Raw genomic sequence first — 15,641 nt, 5'->3', positions numbered from 1 at the left:
ATGAATGTGGCTACAAATGTCCTATTTTATATAGTGAACTTATTGCACGAGGCTAAAGTTTGAGCTTGTCAATAGCAGCAATGATCCAGGACTTCAAACTTGTCACAGGGGGTCACCATCTTGGAAAGTGTCTGTGACACTCACATGCTCAGTGGGCTCTGATTGGCTGTTGAGAAGCTAAGCTTAGGGCTCGTCACTAATTATCCAGCAGAAAATGAGCTTCCCTGGCTGTAATATAAGCTGATGCTACAGGTTTGCTGATTATTCAATTCTGATGCTAATTGCACTGGTTTCTGTGCTGCCATGTAGTAATTATGTGTATTAATTACTAATCAGCCTTATATTGTGACATTTCTATTCTATGTGTACTGTATATTGTGAGTGGCTCCCTAAGCTCAGTAAGTGACAGCAGCACAGAGCATGTGAATCAGTGAATCAGCAGAAAAGAAGATGGGGAGCTACTGGGGCATCTTTGGAGACACAGATCTTTACTGCTAAAGGGCTGTGGTTGCCTTGGGCTGGTACAGAAGCACAAAACATCATGTACAACATTTCTACCTACTTCTTTAGTTAGGCTTTAGTTCTCCTTTAATGTTATAAAATGGCTATTTTTAAGCAACTTTTCAATTTTTTTTAAATATATTTTTTGAATTATTTGCCCTTTTCTTCTGATTGTTTCCAGCTTTTAAATGGGGGTCACTGACCGTATCTAAAAACAAACGTTCTGTTAGGCTACACATTTATAGTAATTTCTACTTTGCAATTGCTACTTTTTATTACTCATTTTTATATTTTGGGGCCTCTCCTATTCATATCCCAGTTTCTTATTCATATGAATGCATGGGTGCTAGGGTCATTTGGACTACCTATGACTACGTATCGGCAGATACGAAACGCGTCAGGGAATCGATGTTTTTAATAAGTTGAAAATAAAACTTTACTTCTTTTAATTTTACGGGGGAATGGAGTGCTCTTCAAACACTTTTTACTAACTTGGACCCTAGCACCCGGACTGCTGAAATTGCAAACTGGAAAGCTGTTGAAAAAGAAGCAAAATAACTTAAAAACCATAAATAAAAAAAATAAATTAAAACCAGATTGTCTCACAATATCACTCTCTACATGATACTAAAAGTTAATTTAAAGGTGAACGTCCCCTTTAATGCACAAGGGACAATTTGATCATGTGCATGGTCTAAGGGCAGAGACACACGCTGCGATTCGGGGAGATTAGTCGCCTGACGATAAATCTCCTCTTCTTCGGGGCGACTAATCTCCATGAAATGCCTTCCCTCCAGCTAGAATCTAAATCACCACCGAGATGGCACTCGGAGCACTTTGTTTTCCCGAAGTTTCCTCGTGGGGTGTGGGAAGGCAGGTGAGGCAGTTTGGGGAGATTAGTTGCCCCAAAAATGAGATTTGTTGCCGGGCGACTAATTTCCCCAAATCGCAGTGTGTGTCTCTGCCCTTAAGGAGAAGAGTAGCAAAAATCCCAAATTAGTTTCCAGTTGCCACTGCTTCCCATAGAAAACTATGAGTATCTTCTAGCTGCGAACATCCAGCAGTTGTTTTTAAAGGGATCCTGTCATCGGAAAACATGTTTTTTTCAAAACGCATCAGTTAATAGTGCTGCTCCAGCAGAATTCTGCACTGAAATCCATTTCTCAAAAGAGCAAACAGATTTTTTTATATTAAATTTTAAAATCTGACATGGGGCTAGACATTTTGTCAATTTCCCAGCTGCCCCCAGTCATGTGACTTGTGCCTGCACTTTAGGAGAGAAATGCTTTCTGGCAGGCTGCTGTTTTTTCTTCTCAATGTAACTGAATGTGTCTCAGTGGGACCTGGATTTTACTATTGAGTGTTGTTCTTAGATCTACCAGGCAGCTGTTATCTTGTGTTAGGGAGCTGCTATCTGGTTACCTTCCCATTGTTCTGTTGTTTGGCTGCTGGGGGGGAAAGGGAGGGGGGTGATATCACTCCAACTTGCAGTACAGCAGTAAAGAGTGATTGAATTTAACAGAGCACAAGTCACATGACTTGGGGCAGCTGGGAAATTGACAAAATGTCTAGCCCCATGTCAGATTTCAAATTTTAAATATAATAAAATCTGTTTGCTCTTTTGAGAAATGGATTTCAGTGCAGAATTCTGCTGGAGCAGCACTATTAACTGATTCATTTTGAAAAAACATTTTATTCCCATGATAGTATCCCTTTAATGTCTCGCGTGGCATTTCCCGTCGTTTTCCACGTGAAGCAGTAAAAATACGTTTAGGAATTTTTTTTTTACTGCTGCGATAGTAAAAAGTAAGGGGCCTGTACTAATACTTACGTACAACATCTGTTCCATGTGAATCCGCTGAAGAACTGAGAGGAAAGAATGCACTAAACAATAACGGGAAACATGGGGATTTAATGCGTTAGTATCAGTGGAAAAATAACACATGGGTTGGAGCATTTCCAGAACATCCTGCTTTGCTTGTTACATTATCCGCCCACTGGTCTGAACAAAGGGTAAGAAGAACTGGGATCTGACAAACGATATTTGGCCGAACGGAGCAGATACCACAACAAATATCGGCTTCAGTCTCGGTGTATGTTATATCCAGGGGTGGATTAATGCACAGGCTACCATAGGATATAACCTGGGGGCCCAGTATGATCAGGGGCCTATATATTATTTCTATTTTCTTTTAATCTTCTTTTTATTTGCACTGCTGGGTCCATCCAGGCGCCCCTGCTGGGAGAAGAAGACAGACACCTAAACCCAAACTGGAGTAGAGAGCTCAGGTGCACGTGTGTCTGGATCTGCACACATTCAGGGCCAGCAGTGGCCTAGAAGGAGAACCTGTGTAAATATCGCCTGGGCCCCTTAATCCTACACTGGTTATGCCCTTGTTTTTGTGGAGATTTGATATTGGTGTTATGTGAAAATGTGAAAATAGAGTTCAGTGCAACGCACAGAGCCATTACTAAAAAGCACCCAAAATCACCCGCAGCACCATAGAGTTAAACAAATAATTAAAAAAAGAACACATTGCCGACAGAAATGATTCACAGTTGGCAGCTGTACATTCCATTTACAATACCAGTTGACCCCTTATGAGACAGACTCCTAATTGGACCCTGGTTATTATGCCACTTAATGTTAAGATAAATGTCTGAACTACAAGTTCCTACAAATGAAATCGTGTTGCTGCTTGACAAGCTGACACTCCCATATCCAGTTATCCGGCTTACCGTGTGGCTGCTGCTGGCCTTGGGCAACCTCCAGCCGAGGCACAGTAATGATGAAATTCATTTAAGAGGGGGATCCACACATTTAATCTCTTAGGGTAATTTAATTTGATTAAGGACTAGAGGGATGGGGCAAATCTATTCTTCAGACCATCTGGGTTTCCTCACCCTTTGTTATGGAGAATAGCCCTACAGTTTGGGAGCTACTGTCTAAAACTACAATAGAGTGTGGCCGTGTTTTTGTCTCTTGCACTCACTGAGCCCTCTTGGTCTTGGGTCGAGGCCTGCGGCACTGGACTAGTGTTAGGACTACAGTTAGGGTTGCCACCTGGCCGGTATTTTACTTGCCTGGCCAGTAAAAATGATGGTTGATTCCAATGTTATTAATAGGAAAAAAAGATAAATAAATAGGAAGGTCAGTGATCCCAATGTTATTAATTGGGAATAAAGATAAATATATAGGAAGGTCAGTGATCCCAATGTTATTAATAGGGAATACAGATAAATATATAGGAAGGCCAGTGATCCCAATGTTATTAATAGGGAATAAAGATAAATATATAGGAAGGTCAGTGATCCCAATGTTATTAATAGGGAATAAAGATAAATATATAGGAAGGTCAGTGATCCCAATGTTATTAATAGGGAATAAAGATAAATAAATAGGAAGGTCAGTGATCCCAATGTTATTAATAGGGAATAAAGATAAATATATAGGAAGGTCACTGATCCCAATGTTATTAATAGGGAATAAAGATAAATATATAGGAAGGTCAGTGATCCCAATGTTATTAATAGGGAATAAAGATAAATATATAGGAAGGTCAGTGATCCCAATGTTATTAATAGGGAATAAAGATAAATATATAGGAAGGTCAGTGATCCCAATGTTATTAATAGGGAATAAAGATAAATAAATAGGAAGGTCAGTGATCCCAATGTTATTAATAGGGAATAAAGATAAATATATAGGAAGGCCAGTGATCCCAATGTTATTAATAGGGAATAAAGATAAATATATAGGAAGGTCAGTGATCCCAATGTTATTAATAGGAATAAAGATAAATATATAGGAAGGTCAGTGATCCCAATGTTATTAATAGGAATAAAGATAAATATATAGGAAGGTCAGTGATCCCAATGTTATTAATAGGGAATAAAGATAAATATATAGGAAGGTCAGTGATCCCAATGTTATTAATAGGGAATAAAGAGAAATATATAGGAAGGTCAGTGATCCCAATGTTATTAATAGGGAATAAAGATAAATATATAGGAAGGTCAGTGATCCCAATGTTATTAATAGGGAATAAAGATAAATATATAGGAAGGTCAGTGATCCCAATGTTATTAATTGGGAATAAAGATAAATATATAGGAAGGTCAGTGATCCCAATGTTATTAATAGGGAATAAAGATAAATATATAGGAAGGTCAGTGATCCCAATGTTATTAATAGGGAATAAAGATAAATATATAGGAAGGTCAGTGATCCCAATGTTATTAATAGGGAATAAAGATAAATATATAGGAAGGTCAGTGATCCCAATGTTATTAATAGGGAATAAAGATAAATATATAGGAAGGTCAGTGATCCCAATGTTATTAATAGGGAATAAAGATAAATATATAGGAAGGTCAGTGATCCCAATGTTATTAATAGGGAATAAAGATAAATATATAGGAAGGTCAGTGATCCCAATGTTATTAATAGGGAATAAAGATAAATATATAGGAAGGTCAGTGATCCCAATGTTATTAATAGGGAATAAAGATAAATATATAGGAAGGCTGGTATTTTTTTCCAGAAAAGGTGGCAATCCAAGTTGGCAAGTGCAGGCACTGCAACAAAAATTAAGAGCTATCAGCTCCCCCTATTTTATCAGGAGTTACACAAATTGGGCCGCCTCCTCCTGGTCTCCCGTCACCTTAGGTCGCTGGTCCCAAACCTTTTTTACCCACAAGCTGCATTCAAATGTAAAAAGAGTTGGGGAGCACCACAAGCATGGTGTTACAAATAAGGGCTGTGATTGGCTATTGGTAGCCCCTATGTGGACTGGCAGCCTACAGGAGACTCTGTTTGGCAGTACAACTGGTTTTTATACAACCAAAACTTGCCTCCAGGCCTGGAACACTGAGGCCACTGGGAGCAACGCCATTCCCTATTTCTTTGAGAACAAAGGTGGAATAATAGATTATAGTCTGTAAAGAAAAGAGAGTAGGAGAATAGAGGTTGAGTGAGGAGAGAAAGAAAATTGAACTGAGGGTGGGCCCCTGGTCTAAGGTTTTTTGGTGGGCTCCTGGTGTCCCAGTCCGACACTGGATACTGTCATAGGAAAACATCTTTTTTCCAAAACACATCAGTTAATAGTGCTGCTCCAGCAGAATTCTGCAATGAAATCCATTTCTCAAAAGAGCAAACAGATTTTTTTATATTCAATTTTGAAATCTGACATGGGGCTAGACATATTGTCAATTTCCCAGCTGCCACTGGTCATTTGACTTGAGCCTGCACTTTAGGATGGAACTACTTTCTGGCAGGCTGGTGTTTCTCCTACTCAATGTAACTGAATGTGTCTCAGTGGGACCTGGATTTTACTATTGAATGCTGTTCTTAGATCTACCAGGCAGCTGTTATCTTGTGTGAGCTGCTATCTGGTTACCTTTCCATCAGTGTCGGACTGGCCCGGCGGGAAACCCGGAAAATAACCCTCAATGGGCCCCCGTTGGGCCAGACTTCTCTCCAGATCTCTGGAAAAAAGTTTTTTTTATGCACCGCGCATCACCTTCTGCGAATGCACTTGGCACCAGGCGCCTCCACACAAGCGCGCCGAGTGGGCCTTCGGCGCGTCACAGTAGGGGTGCGGGGGGGGGTCGGAAGGGGGGCCTTGGACAGTAGTCCTGGAGGGCCCCCGGATTCTGCTGGAGCAGCACTATTAACTTATGCGTTTTGAAAAAAACATGTTTTCCCATGACAGTATCCCTTTAAAATGTCTCAGTGAAATTCAGTGTGAACATGTGTGACAAGCATCAATGAAGCTTCTGCGTATGGAGACAATCAGTGGCTTCAGCATGTGGCGTGTGCCTGGTCTGAGAATAAAAATAGGCCCATAACAGCCCATACAGAGGCCACTGCCCCCACCAACCCAATAAATAGTGACTGTTTATGGCATCTTGCAGCATTTGCAGGAACCCGCAGATTGCCAATCCGGATGACAGGCATGATGACATCACTAGTAACACGAAAGGTGTCTGGCGGCGAACTGTGCGTGACGCTTGCTGTTGCCGCCTTTTTGAAGGGCCATTCGATCCTTTGCATAATTGCGCTCTCTGCGCTAGAAGAGCCGAATTCCTGGTTTGAAAAATGGAAATTCTGCTCTTAAAGTACCAGGAAAGGCATTTTTGCAGTCCCTGGTACCTAGTGGGGCGCTGCCGCAGAGTTTCTCAGTTCGCCTCATTGGTGCAGCGCCTAGGGTTGCTGGTAAAATACCTGCCAAGGCCGGGCCGGTATTACAAATTTACCGGCAATGTAGCTGCCGATAAATTTGTAATACGATCAAAAGGAGCCCTCGGCCTGCCCCCAATCCCCTGCAACTTACCTTTTCTTTTGCCTCTTCTAGCGTCTGTGGGTCTCTATTGCGTGGCCCCGCCCCTTTTGACATCACACCCGCCCCTTTTGACGTCCCGCCCATTTGAGGCCCGGCAGGCAGGAAAACAAAGGGGAGCTGTTTGGCCCTGCAGACATAGATACATTGCACTGGGACCCACAAAGATTTTTTGACCTGGCCGATTAATTTCCTGACAGATGTCGGCCGAAAAATCGTAAGATGTACGATCGTTCGAATCTCACTAACCGCACGATAATTTCGAAGGATTGGTCGGGCTTCCCTAAAATCGGTCGTTCGGCAAGAAGAATCGTCGTGTCTGTGGGGGGCTTTAGACTACAATACCCAGCATGCAATGGGACTGACTTGTGTAGAAGTCGGGAGTTCCCACATTTTGGCCTCTGTACCCCAGTCTCCCGTCACTCTTAAGCATTCTCACATTTTCCACTCACTTTCCTCCATTTCAGACAAAAATCTGCTGCCGGCCACCAAAATGTCTAGAGGTTGAGCTGTTTTACCAATATTTAATGAAATTGTCTATGTATTAGGGACCCCTATACCTCCTGGGCCCCCCTCTGTAGTTACCCCCCTGGTGACGGGCGAATCTGTCCCATTTTACTTCATGGGAATATTTTCAAATCAGTGAAAATTTGAAAAAGGCATATTTTCACATAGTTCAGCAGGGTTGCCAGGTTGGTGGTTTTTCAGCCAAATTGGGCTACTGATTTAAAGCCCAGGCTGGTTTTGAAAATACACACTAGCCAAGGTGCAGGTTTGGGCTACTTCTTGGGCCTTTGGTTCGTTTGTACTTAGGAAACCAGACAAAGTTTCTCCTTGCCCTAATGTGCCAAGCCTGTGTGTCCCAATGCATGTTGGGTAATGTGGTTTTTGTGGCAAGTTGAATGTAAGACTACAATACCCAGCATGCAATGGGACTGACTTGTGTAGAAGTCGGGAGTTCCCACATTTTGGCCTCTGTACCCCAGTCTCCCGTCACTCTTAAGCATTCTCACATTTTCCACTCACTTTCCTCCATTTCAGACAATTTTGGGGCAAAAATCTGCCGGTCACCAAAATGTCTAGAGGTTGAGCTGTTTTACCAATATTTAATGAATTTGTATTTGTATTAGGGACCCCTATACCTCCTGGGCCCCGTCTGTACTTACCCCCCTGGAGTTCCCACATTTTGGGCTCTGTACCCCAGTCTCCTGTCACATTCTCACATTTTCTAGTGACTTTCCTCAATTTCGGGGCAAAAAAATCTGCTGGCCACCAAAATGTCTAGAGGTTGAGCTGTTTTACCAATATTTATTGAAATTGTATTTGTATTAGGCCTTATGGGACCCCCTCTATAATTACCCCCCCTGGTGACGGGCGAATCTGCCCCATTTTGCTTCATAGAAACTGAAAATTTAAAAAAAGGAATAATTTGACTTGTATTTATTTATTTTTTAGACTTTTTTCACTGCACATATTGGGCTATTTTTGGGCTACTGTTGAAGTGCCTCTTGGCTAGTTTCGGGCTGGTTCTGTAGCCGACTTTGGCTGGTTTGGAAAACGAGTCCTGGTAACCCTGTCTGAGGAGATTAGAGACAGACTGGGAAGGGGAGGGGAGTAGCTGGGCGGATTGAAGGCAAAGGGAGTGTCTGGGTCGGCAGCCCTTGGGATTGTCTCAGATTGTGGCAGTGCTGGGAGGAGACTGCAGAGAGAGCAGAGGAGAAAGGGGGAGAGCGAGTGATTTTCAGTCTGTGAGACAGAGACAGACAACGAGAGAGACCCCCGGCACAGAAAGTCTCTTCACAGGTGCGTCTCACACTAGTGCTGCTCACATTGTCCTGTCTCTAAAGGGACTGCCAGGCACTTCTCTTCTGCTACATTCTTATATGTCTTCCCAGGGCTGGGGGGGAACCATTGCCAGCCACAGGGGGGTTATACTTGTAGGGGACAGCCAGGAATAGGCTCACTGTACCCTTGTCACCCAACACCACCCCTCCCCGCTCACCACTTCTTTCCATCTTGTGCTGCTGTTTTTGGGTGGGATTAGATGGGTGATTATTTGCTGCCTCATCCCGCAGCCTCCCTGTCTACGTGGGGTCCTGTCTGTGTTGCAGCGCAGGCTGCATTTAATGAGGAATAATCAATAATTAGTGCACTTGCAGTTATCTCTATCAGTGACTGCAGCAATAAACACTCTCGTCAGGCTCTAAATACAGAGAGAGAGAGAGTTGTAGTTGTGCTGCAACATGTATGATCCATGATGAGTCACAGGGAGCGCTGCCTGTCCTTGCAAAGAAGTTGATTTTTCCTGCATGAAATGCTTAAAGCAATAGTAGTAGTAGCATGCAGATTACATACAAACCCAACACAGGTTGTAAAGAAGGCCCTGGGCACAAGAGCTTACACTCTTACAATCCATTCAACTCACGTCTTGTTCTACAGTTCTTATTTCATCTCATTTTGTTTATCTCCTTCAGCTTGAACCCTCCTCCGGGAATTGAACGCTGCCGTCGCCGTTGCTAAGATGGCCGAGGAAGTGATCGTGCCAGTTTACGCCACCGGGATTTCGGCGCAGCTGCAGAAGCAACGCGACCACGAACTGGGGGTCGGGAAACACGAGAATGCGGTGAAATTTCTGGGACAGGATTATGACCGGATTCGCCACGAGTGCCTGCAAAACGGAAGCCTCTTTAAGGATGACACTTTCCCACCGTCGGCTTATTCTCTGGGCTTTAAGGAGCTCGGCCCAAACTCATCCAAAACCTATGGAGTGAAGTGGGTTCGGCCTTCGGTAAGTGACAGTTTTCCCTGTAACTGCCAAGGTACTTTGCCTTCTGTATTGGTCAGTATTTGTATCTGTATAAGGCTCTTGTTGGCACAGGTACAAATTAGGGGCAATATGATGGATTTTTGGCTCTTGTTGGCACAGGTACAAATTAGGGGCAATATGATGGATTTTTGGCTCTTGTTGGCACAGGTACAAATTAGGGGCAATATGATGGATTTTTGGCTCTTGTTGGCACAGGTACAAATTAGGGGCAATATGATGGATTTTTGGCTCTTGTTGGCACAGGTACAAATTAGGGGCAATATGATGGATTTTTGGCTCTTGTTGGCACAGGTACAAATTAGGGGCAATATGATGGATTTTTGGCTCTTGTTGGCACAGGTACAAATTAGGGGCAATATGATGGATTTTTGGCTCTTGGCACAGGTACAAATTAGTAGGGATGCACCGAATCCAGGATTGAGTTCGGGATTCAGCCTTTTTCAGGGGGATTCGGATTGGGCCGATCCTTCTGCCCAGCCCAACCGATTACGAATCCTAATTTGCATATGCAAATTAGGGACAGGGAGGGAAATCACGTGACTTTTTGTCAGGAAACAAGGACGTAAAAAATGTTTTCCCCTTCCCATCCCTAATTTGCATAGGTACAGATTGGGAGGTAACCATATGATGGATGTTTTGGCTTATGTTGGCACAGGTACAGATTGGGCAAAATGATAGGTGCTGGCACAGGTTCTTAGGGCAACATGATGCATACCTCCCAACTGTCCCTTTTTCAGAGGGACAGTCCCTCTTTTGACAGCTCAACCCGCAGTCCCTCATTTGTACTGGAAAGTCCCTCTTTTCTCTGCACTGAACAGCCAGAAAAAGAAACAAAGTTTCTCACTTAATTGGCTTTTAGCAGAGAGCCCAGAACAGCCAACAGGTGCAAATAAGATACTTTGTAACAATTTTGAGACACAAAAACACAGTTTAGATAAGGAGAAATATTTTCAAACTTTCATAAACTGCCAAATTTTGTAAAACAAACATGGTAATTAGGGGGTGTGGCCACAGAAAGGGGTGTGGTCAAAAAAATTGCTGCGCTACGTGCGGGAAAATTTTTTTTATCCCTCTTTTTACTTCCAAAATGTTGGGAGGTATGCATGATGGCTGCTGGTACAGGGGGCAATATAAATGGTAAGGTGGGAAATGGTAATGCAGGCCCGGGTGGGGGGCACTGATTGAAGCCCTGGACTAGTGTGCCAAAATACCTTGGCCAGACCCTGCTCCCAGTTCCTGTGCCAAATTTTCAGCAAAATTCTTTTGCAGCATAAATCACGAGATATCTGGAGTCACTTATCCAGAACAGCACGTTTCAAATAAAAATGCTTCCGGTGGTTTCCTGAAGCAAAGCACTGGGAATGTCACAAGTGCCAGCGAATGTTAGAACCTACTTTTAAATATGGGGGCCGGTGTGTTAGAATGAAGGGCGATTGTCAAGAACATCAGCCCACCCCCCTTCTCCCCAAAATATCAGTGTATGGTGACACATACCTCCCTGAGAGCTGACCGACGATGTTTTGCTTTAGGGCATTTCAGCCATTGACTTACTTGGAGCCCAGGATTACGAAACAGTAACACCAAAAATGTAAAGTTTTTTTTTAAAGGAATGACAATATCATGTACTGTTGTCCTGCACTGGTAAAACTGGTGTGTTTGCTGCAGAAACACTACTATAGTTTATATAAACAAGCTGCGGTGTAGCCATGGGGGCAGCCATTCAAGCACAGGATACGCAGTAGATAACAGATAAGTACTACTATAGTTTATATAAACAAGCTGCTGTATAGCCATGGGGGCAGCCATTCAAGCACAGGATACACAGTAGATAACAGATAAGTACTACTATAGTTTATATAAACAAGCTGCTGTGTAGCCATGGGGGCAGCCATTCAAGCACAGGAAACACAGTAGATAACAGATAAGTACTACTATAGTTTATATAAACAAGCTGCTGTGTAGCCATGGGGCAGCCATTCAAGCACAGGATACACAGTAGATAACAGATAAGTACTACTATAGTTTATATAAACAAGCTGCTGTGTAGCCATGGGGGCAGCCATTCAAGCACAGGATACACAGTAGATAACAGATAAGTACTACTATAGTTTATATAAACAAGCTGCTGTGTAGCCATGGGGGCAGCCATTCAAGCACAGGCTACACAGTAGATAACAGATAAGTACTACTATAGTTTATATAAACAAGCTGCTGTGTAGCCATGGGGGCAGCCATTCAAGCACAGGATACACAGTAGATAACAGATAAGTACTACTATAGTTTATATAAACAAGCTGCTGTGTAGCCATGGGGGCAGCCATTCAAGCACAGGATACACAGTAGATAACAGATAAGTCTCCCTCAGGGCCGGGCCAAGTCGGACTAGGGGTGGGCAACAGGGAAGGTACATGCCTGGTGCCCCCCAAGCTTTGTAACCTAGACACGTGCCTCTTCCTCCTACCCCTATTTCTGGCCCTGATCTCCCCTCTGTGACTTGAACTGTCCCCCCTTTTCGCACAATTAAAGTGTACTCAGAGTGAAATAATGCAAGTGCTAGTAACCAATCGATGGTCTCATTATGGTACAGGTATGGGATCCATTATCCAGAACCCGTTATCCAGAAAGCTCCAAATTACGGAAAGACCTTCTATCATAGACTCCGATATAATCAAATAATACAAATTTTTAAAAATGTTTTCCTTTTTCTCTGTAATAATAAAACAATACCAGCCTATTGTGCTTGTTCACCTTTAAGTCAACTTTTAGTATTTTATAGAATGGCCAGTTCTAAACAAGTTTTCTATTGGTCTTCATTTTTTATAGTTTTTTAATTATTTGCCTGTCTCTTCTGATTCTTTCCAGCTTTCAAATGGGGGTCACTGACCCCATCTAAAAACAAATGCTCTGTAAAGCTACAAACGTATTGTTATTGCTACTTTTTATTACTCACCTTTCTATTCCGGACCTCTACTAAATGATATTCCAGTCTCTTATTCTAATCAATGCATGGTTGCTAGGGTAATTTCGACCCTAGCAACCAGATGGCTGGAATTGCAAATTGGAGAGCTGTTGAAAAAAAAGCGAAATAACTAAAAAGCCACAAATAATAAAAAAAAATGAAAACTGATTTCAAATTGTCTCAAAATATCACTCTCTACATCATACTAACAGTTAACTGAAAGGTAAACAACCCCTTTAAGACATGATCCAAAATACAGAATGATCCCTTATCAGGAAACCCCCAGGTCCCGAGCATTCTGGATAACAGATCCCATACCTGTATATGCTTGTTTTATTACACCAGCTCACTGTATTACTCATGTTTAATGCCAATGCTTCTCTAGTCTAACAACACTGGGAACGTCTCCAATAATTTGTATCTTGAAGGATGTGCCACCATAATCCATCGCATTCCTCAAACTTTATCTCTTAGTTACAAACTTTTGCAGCAAAAACTCGGACTGTTTTTTTAAATGTATTTTGTTTAAAGGAGAAGGAAAGCTCCAAGGCAGTTTATTGCCAACAGCAATAGTGCAAGCTAGAACGCTTTATTTATTCTGCAGAATGCTTTAACATACCTGAGTAACAGCTCTAGACATTGTCTCTGTTTGTTTAGGATAGCAGCTGCCATATTAGCTTGGTGTGACATCACTTCCTGCCTGAGTCTCTCCCTGCTCACTCATAGCTCTGGGCTCAGATTGCAGTAGAGAGGAGCAAACTGAGCATGCTCAAGCCCTAGCCCTGGAGGTTTAAGCTGAAAACAGGAAGTCTGATACAGAAGCCCATGAGTACACAATAGAAGGAAAGAAATGTGCTGTTTCTTTTGACTCAGAGGACTCAGAGCAGCATTACTTTGAGGGGTTACTGGTGTATTTATATAGACCTTTCTGATAAAGCTTACTTACTTTTAGCCTTTACTTCTCCTTTAAAGGAGAACTAAAGCCAAACTAAAGAAGTAGCTAGAAATGTTGTACACGTTGTTTTGTGCTTCTGTACCAGCCCAAGGCAACCACAGCCCTTTAGCAGTAAAGATCTGTGTCTCCAAAGATGCCCCAGTAGCTCCCCATCTTCTTTTCTGCTGATTCACTGATTCACATGCTCTGTGCTGCTGTCACTTACTGAGCTTAGGGAGCCACTCACAATATACAGTACACATAGAATAGAAATGTCACAATATAAGGCTGATTAGTCATTAATACACATAATTACTACATGGCAGCACAGAAACCAGTGCAATTAGCATCAGAATTGAATAATCAGCAAACCTATATTATCATGGCACATGATGGGGAGTGTTTGCCAGAGATTTGTTGCCTGCGGATAGCACAGATTTCCAGGCAGGCAACAAACCTCCCAGGGTGCCGTTTGCATTAGGTTAAAAAATATTTTATTTAAAACATAAATCCACGGTTTTGACCAAAGAGGTGCGCTGTCTATTGCCTCTACAGTCTGCACACTGTTGTGTATTGTGTAAAGCAGTGATCCCCAACCAGTAGCTCGTGAGTAACATGTTGCTCCCCAACCCCTTGGATGTTGCTCCCAGTGGCCTCAAAGCAGGAGCTTATTTTTCAATTCCAGACTTGGAGGTAAGTTTTAATAGTATAAAAACCAGGTGTACTGCCAAACAGAGTCTCAATGTAGGTTGACAATCCACATAGGGGCTACTAAATGGCCAATCACAGAACTTATTTGGCACCCCGAGAAAATTATTCATGTTTGTGTTGCTCCCCAACTCTTGTTACTTCTGAATGTTGCTCACGGGTTCAAAAGGTTGGGGATCCCTGGTGTAAAGGACACACACAGGAATCTGTCGCTCCTCTCCAGCTTTATTCAGTAACATCCATAGAACAACCAGGAACATTTAGCACTTTCTCTGATACAGTATCCCATTACCATGTTTGTTTTATCTCTCTTTGCTTTTTAATCTTTAACTAAAAAAAAAAGTGTTTTTTATTTTTTGCAGCAACTCGTCTCCAGCCCACAGTTTATTGTCGATGGTGCCACAAGAACTGACATCTGTCAGGGAGCGTTGGGTAAGGACGTTTGCTTTTTCTTATTACTAAAGCTCCCCATAGACGCGACGATTCTTCTTGCGAACGACCGATTTTAGCGAAGTCCCACCAATCCTTCGAAATTATCGTGCGGTTAGTGGGATTCGAACGATCGTACATCTTACGATTTTTCGGCCGACATCTGTCAGGAAATTGATCGGCCGGGTTAAAAAATCTTTGTTGGTCCCAGTGCAATGTATCTATGTCTGCAGGGCCAAGCAGCTCCCCTTTGTTTTCTGCCAAATTGGTCTTTTTAGTTGATGGACAATTCGTACGATCGTTCTGAGAAGATATTGGTCTCACGATCAGGATCTGATCTTTTAAAAATATCAACATCTATGGCCAGCTTAACTGCACCAGTAAAAGCTAAATGTTAATTGGTTGCCTTGTAACTATATATATATATATATAGCAAAAAACTTCCGCACACATAGGTCTTGATAAGTGAAAAAAAGCTGGTAGATTTATTTCAACGTTTCGGCTTACAAACTCATACACATATATATATATATAATATATAATTCTCCAATGAGTATCTGCACTCCAAGGCAATATAGGATAGGGAGGGGTGCACGGTAATTTTTGCATACACCAATAGTTTCCAAACCAGCACTCCCTTTAGTGAAAAAAACGTAATTTTTATTATTACATGGTATCTTTTTCCAACGTTGGAAAAAGATACCATGTAATAATAAAAATTACGTTTTCTTCACTAAAGGGAGTGCTGGTTTGGAAATTATTGATATATATATATATATATATATATATATATATATATATATATATATATATATATAGAGCACCCCAAACTATTGTGTTGGTGCAGGCACATGGTGTGGATTTCGGTTGGCGAAACGCGTACTCAGGTGTTACAGGGAGGTGAAGCAAATGCAAGTTGAGTATCATCCTGTGTGTAGCAAC

General features: G+C 42.1%; 1 protein-coding gene across 1 annotated transcript in view; it reads left to right on the top strand.

Annotated features, from left to right (window-relative positions):
* Positions 1-8,345: 8,345 nt before the first annotated feature.
* The window catches only part of capn1.S (calpain 1, (mu/I) large subunit S homeolog), a 39,430-nt gene continuing 32,134 nt past the window's right edge, over positions 8,346-15,641 (top strand). Inside the window, exons 1-3 of the mRNA XM_018259648.2 lie at positions 8,346-8,645; positions 9,317-9,630; positions 14,633-14,702. Coding sequence (XP_018115137.1) covers positions 9,364-9,630; positions 14,633-14,702 — 337 coding nt within the window. The 5' untranslated portion in view covers positions 8,346-8,645; positions 9,317-9,363. The remainder of the gene's footprint in view (positions 8,646-9,316; positions 9,631-14,632; positions 14,703-15,641) is intronic.

Source organism: Xenopus laevis, chromosome 4S (assembly GCF_017654675.1).
Source record: "Xenopus laevis strain J_2021 chromosome 4S, Xenopus_laevis_v10.1, whole genome shotgun sequence".
Lineage (NCBI taxonomy): Eukaryota > Metazoa > Chordata > Amphibia > Anura > Pipidae > Xenopus > Xenopus laevis.
Note: the sequence above shows the minus strand (reverse complement) of the source record. Positions and strands in the feature narration are given on the sequence as shown.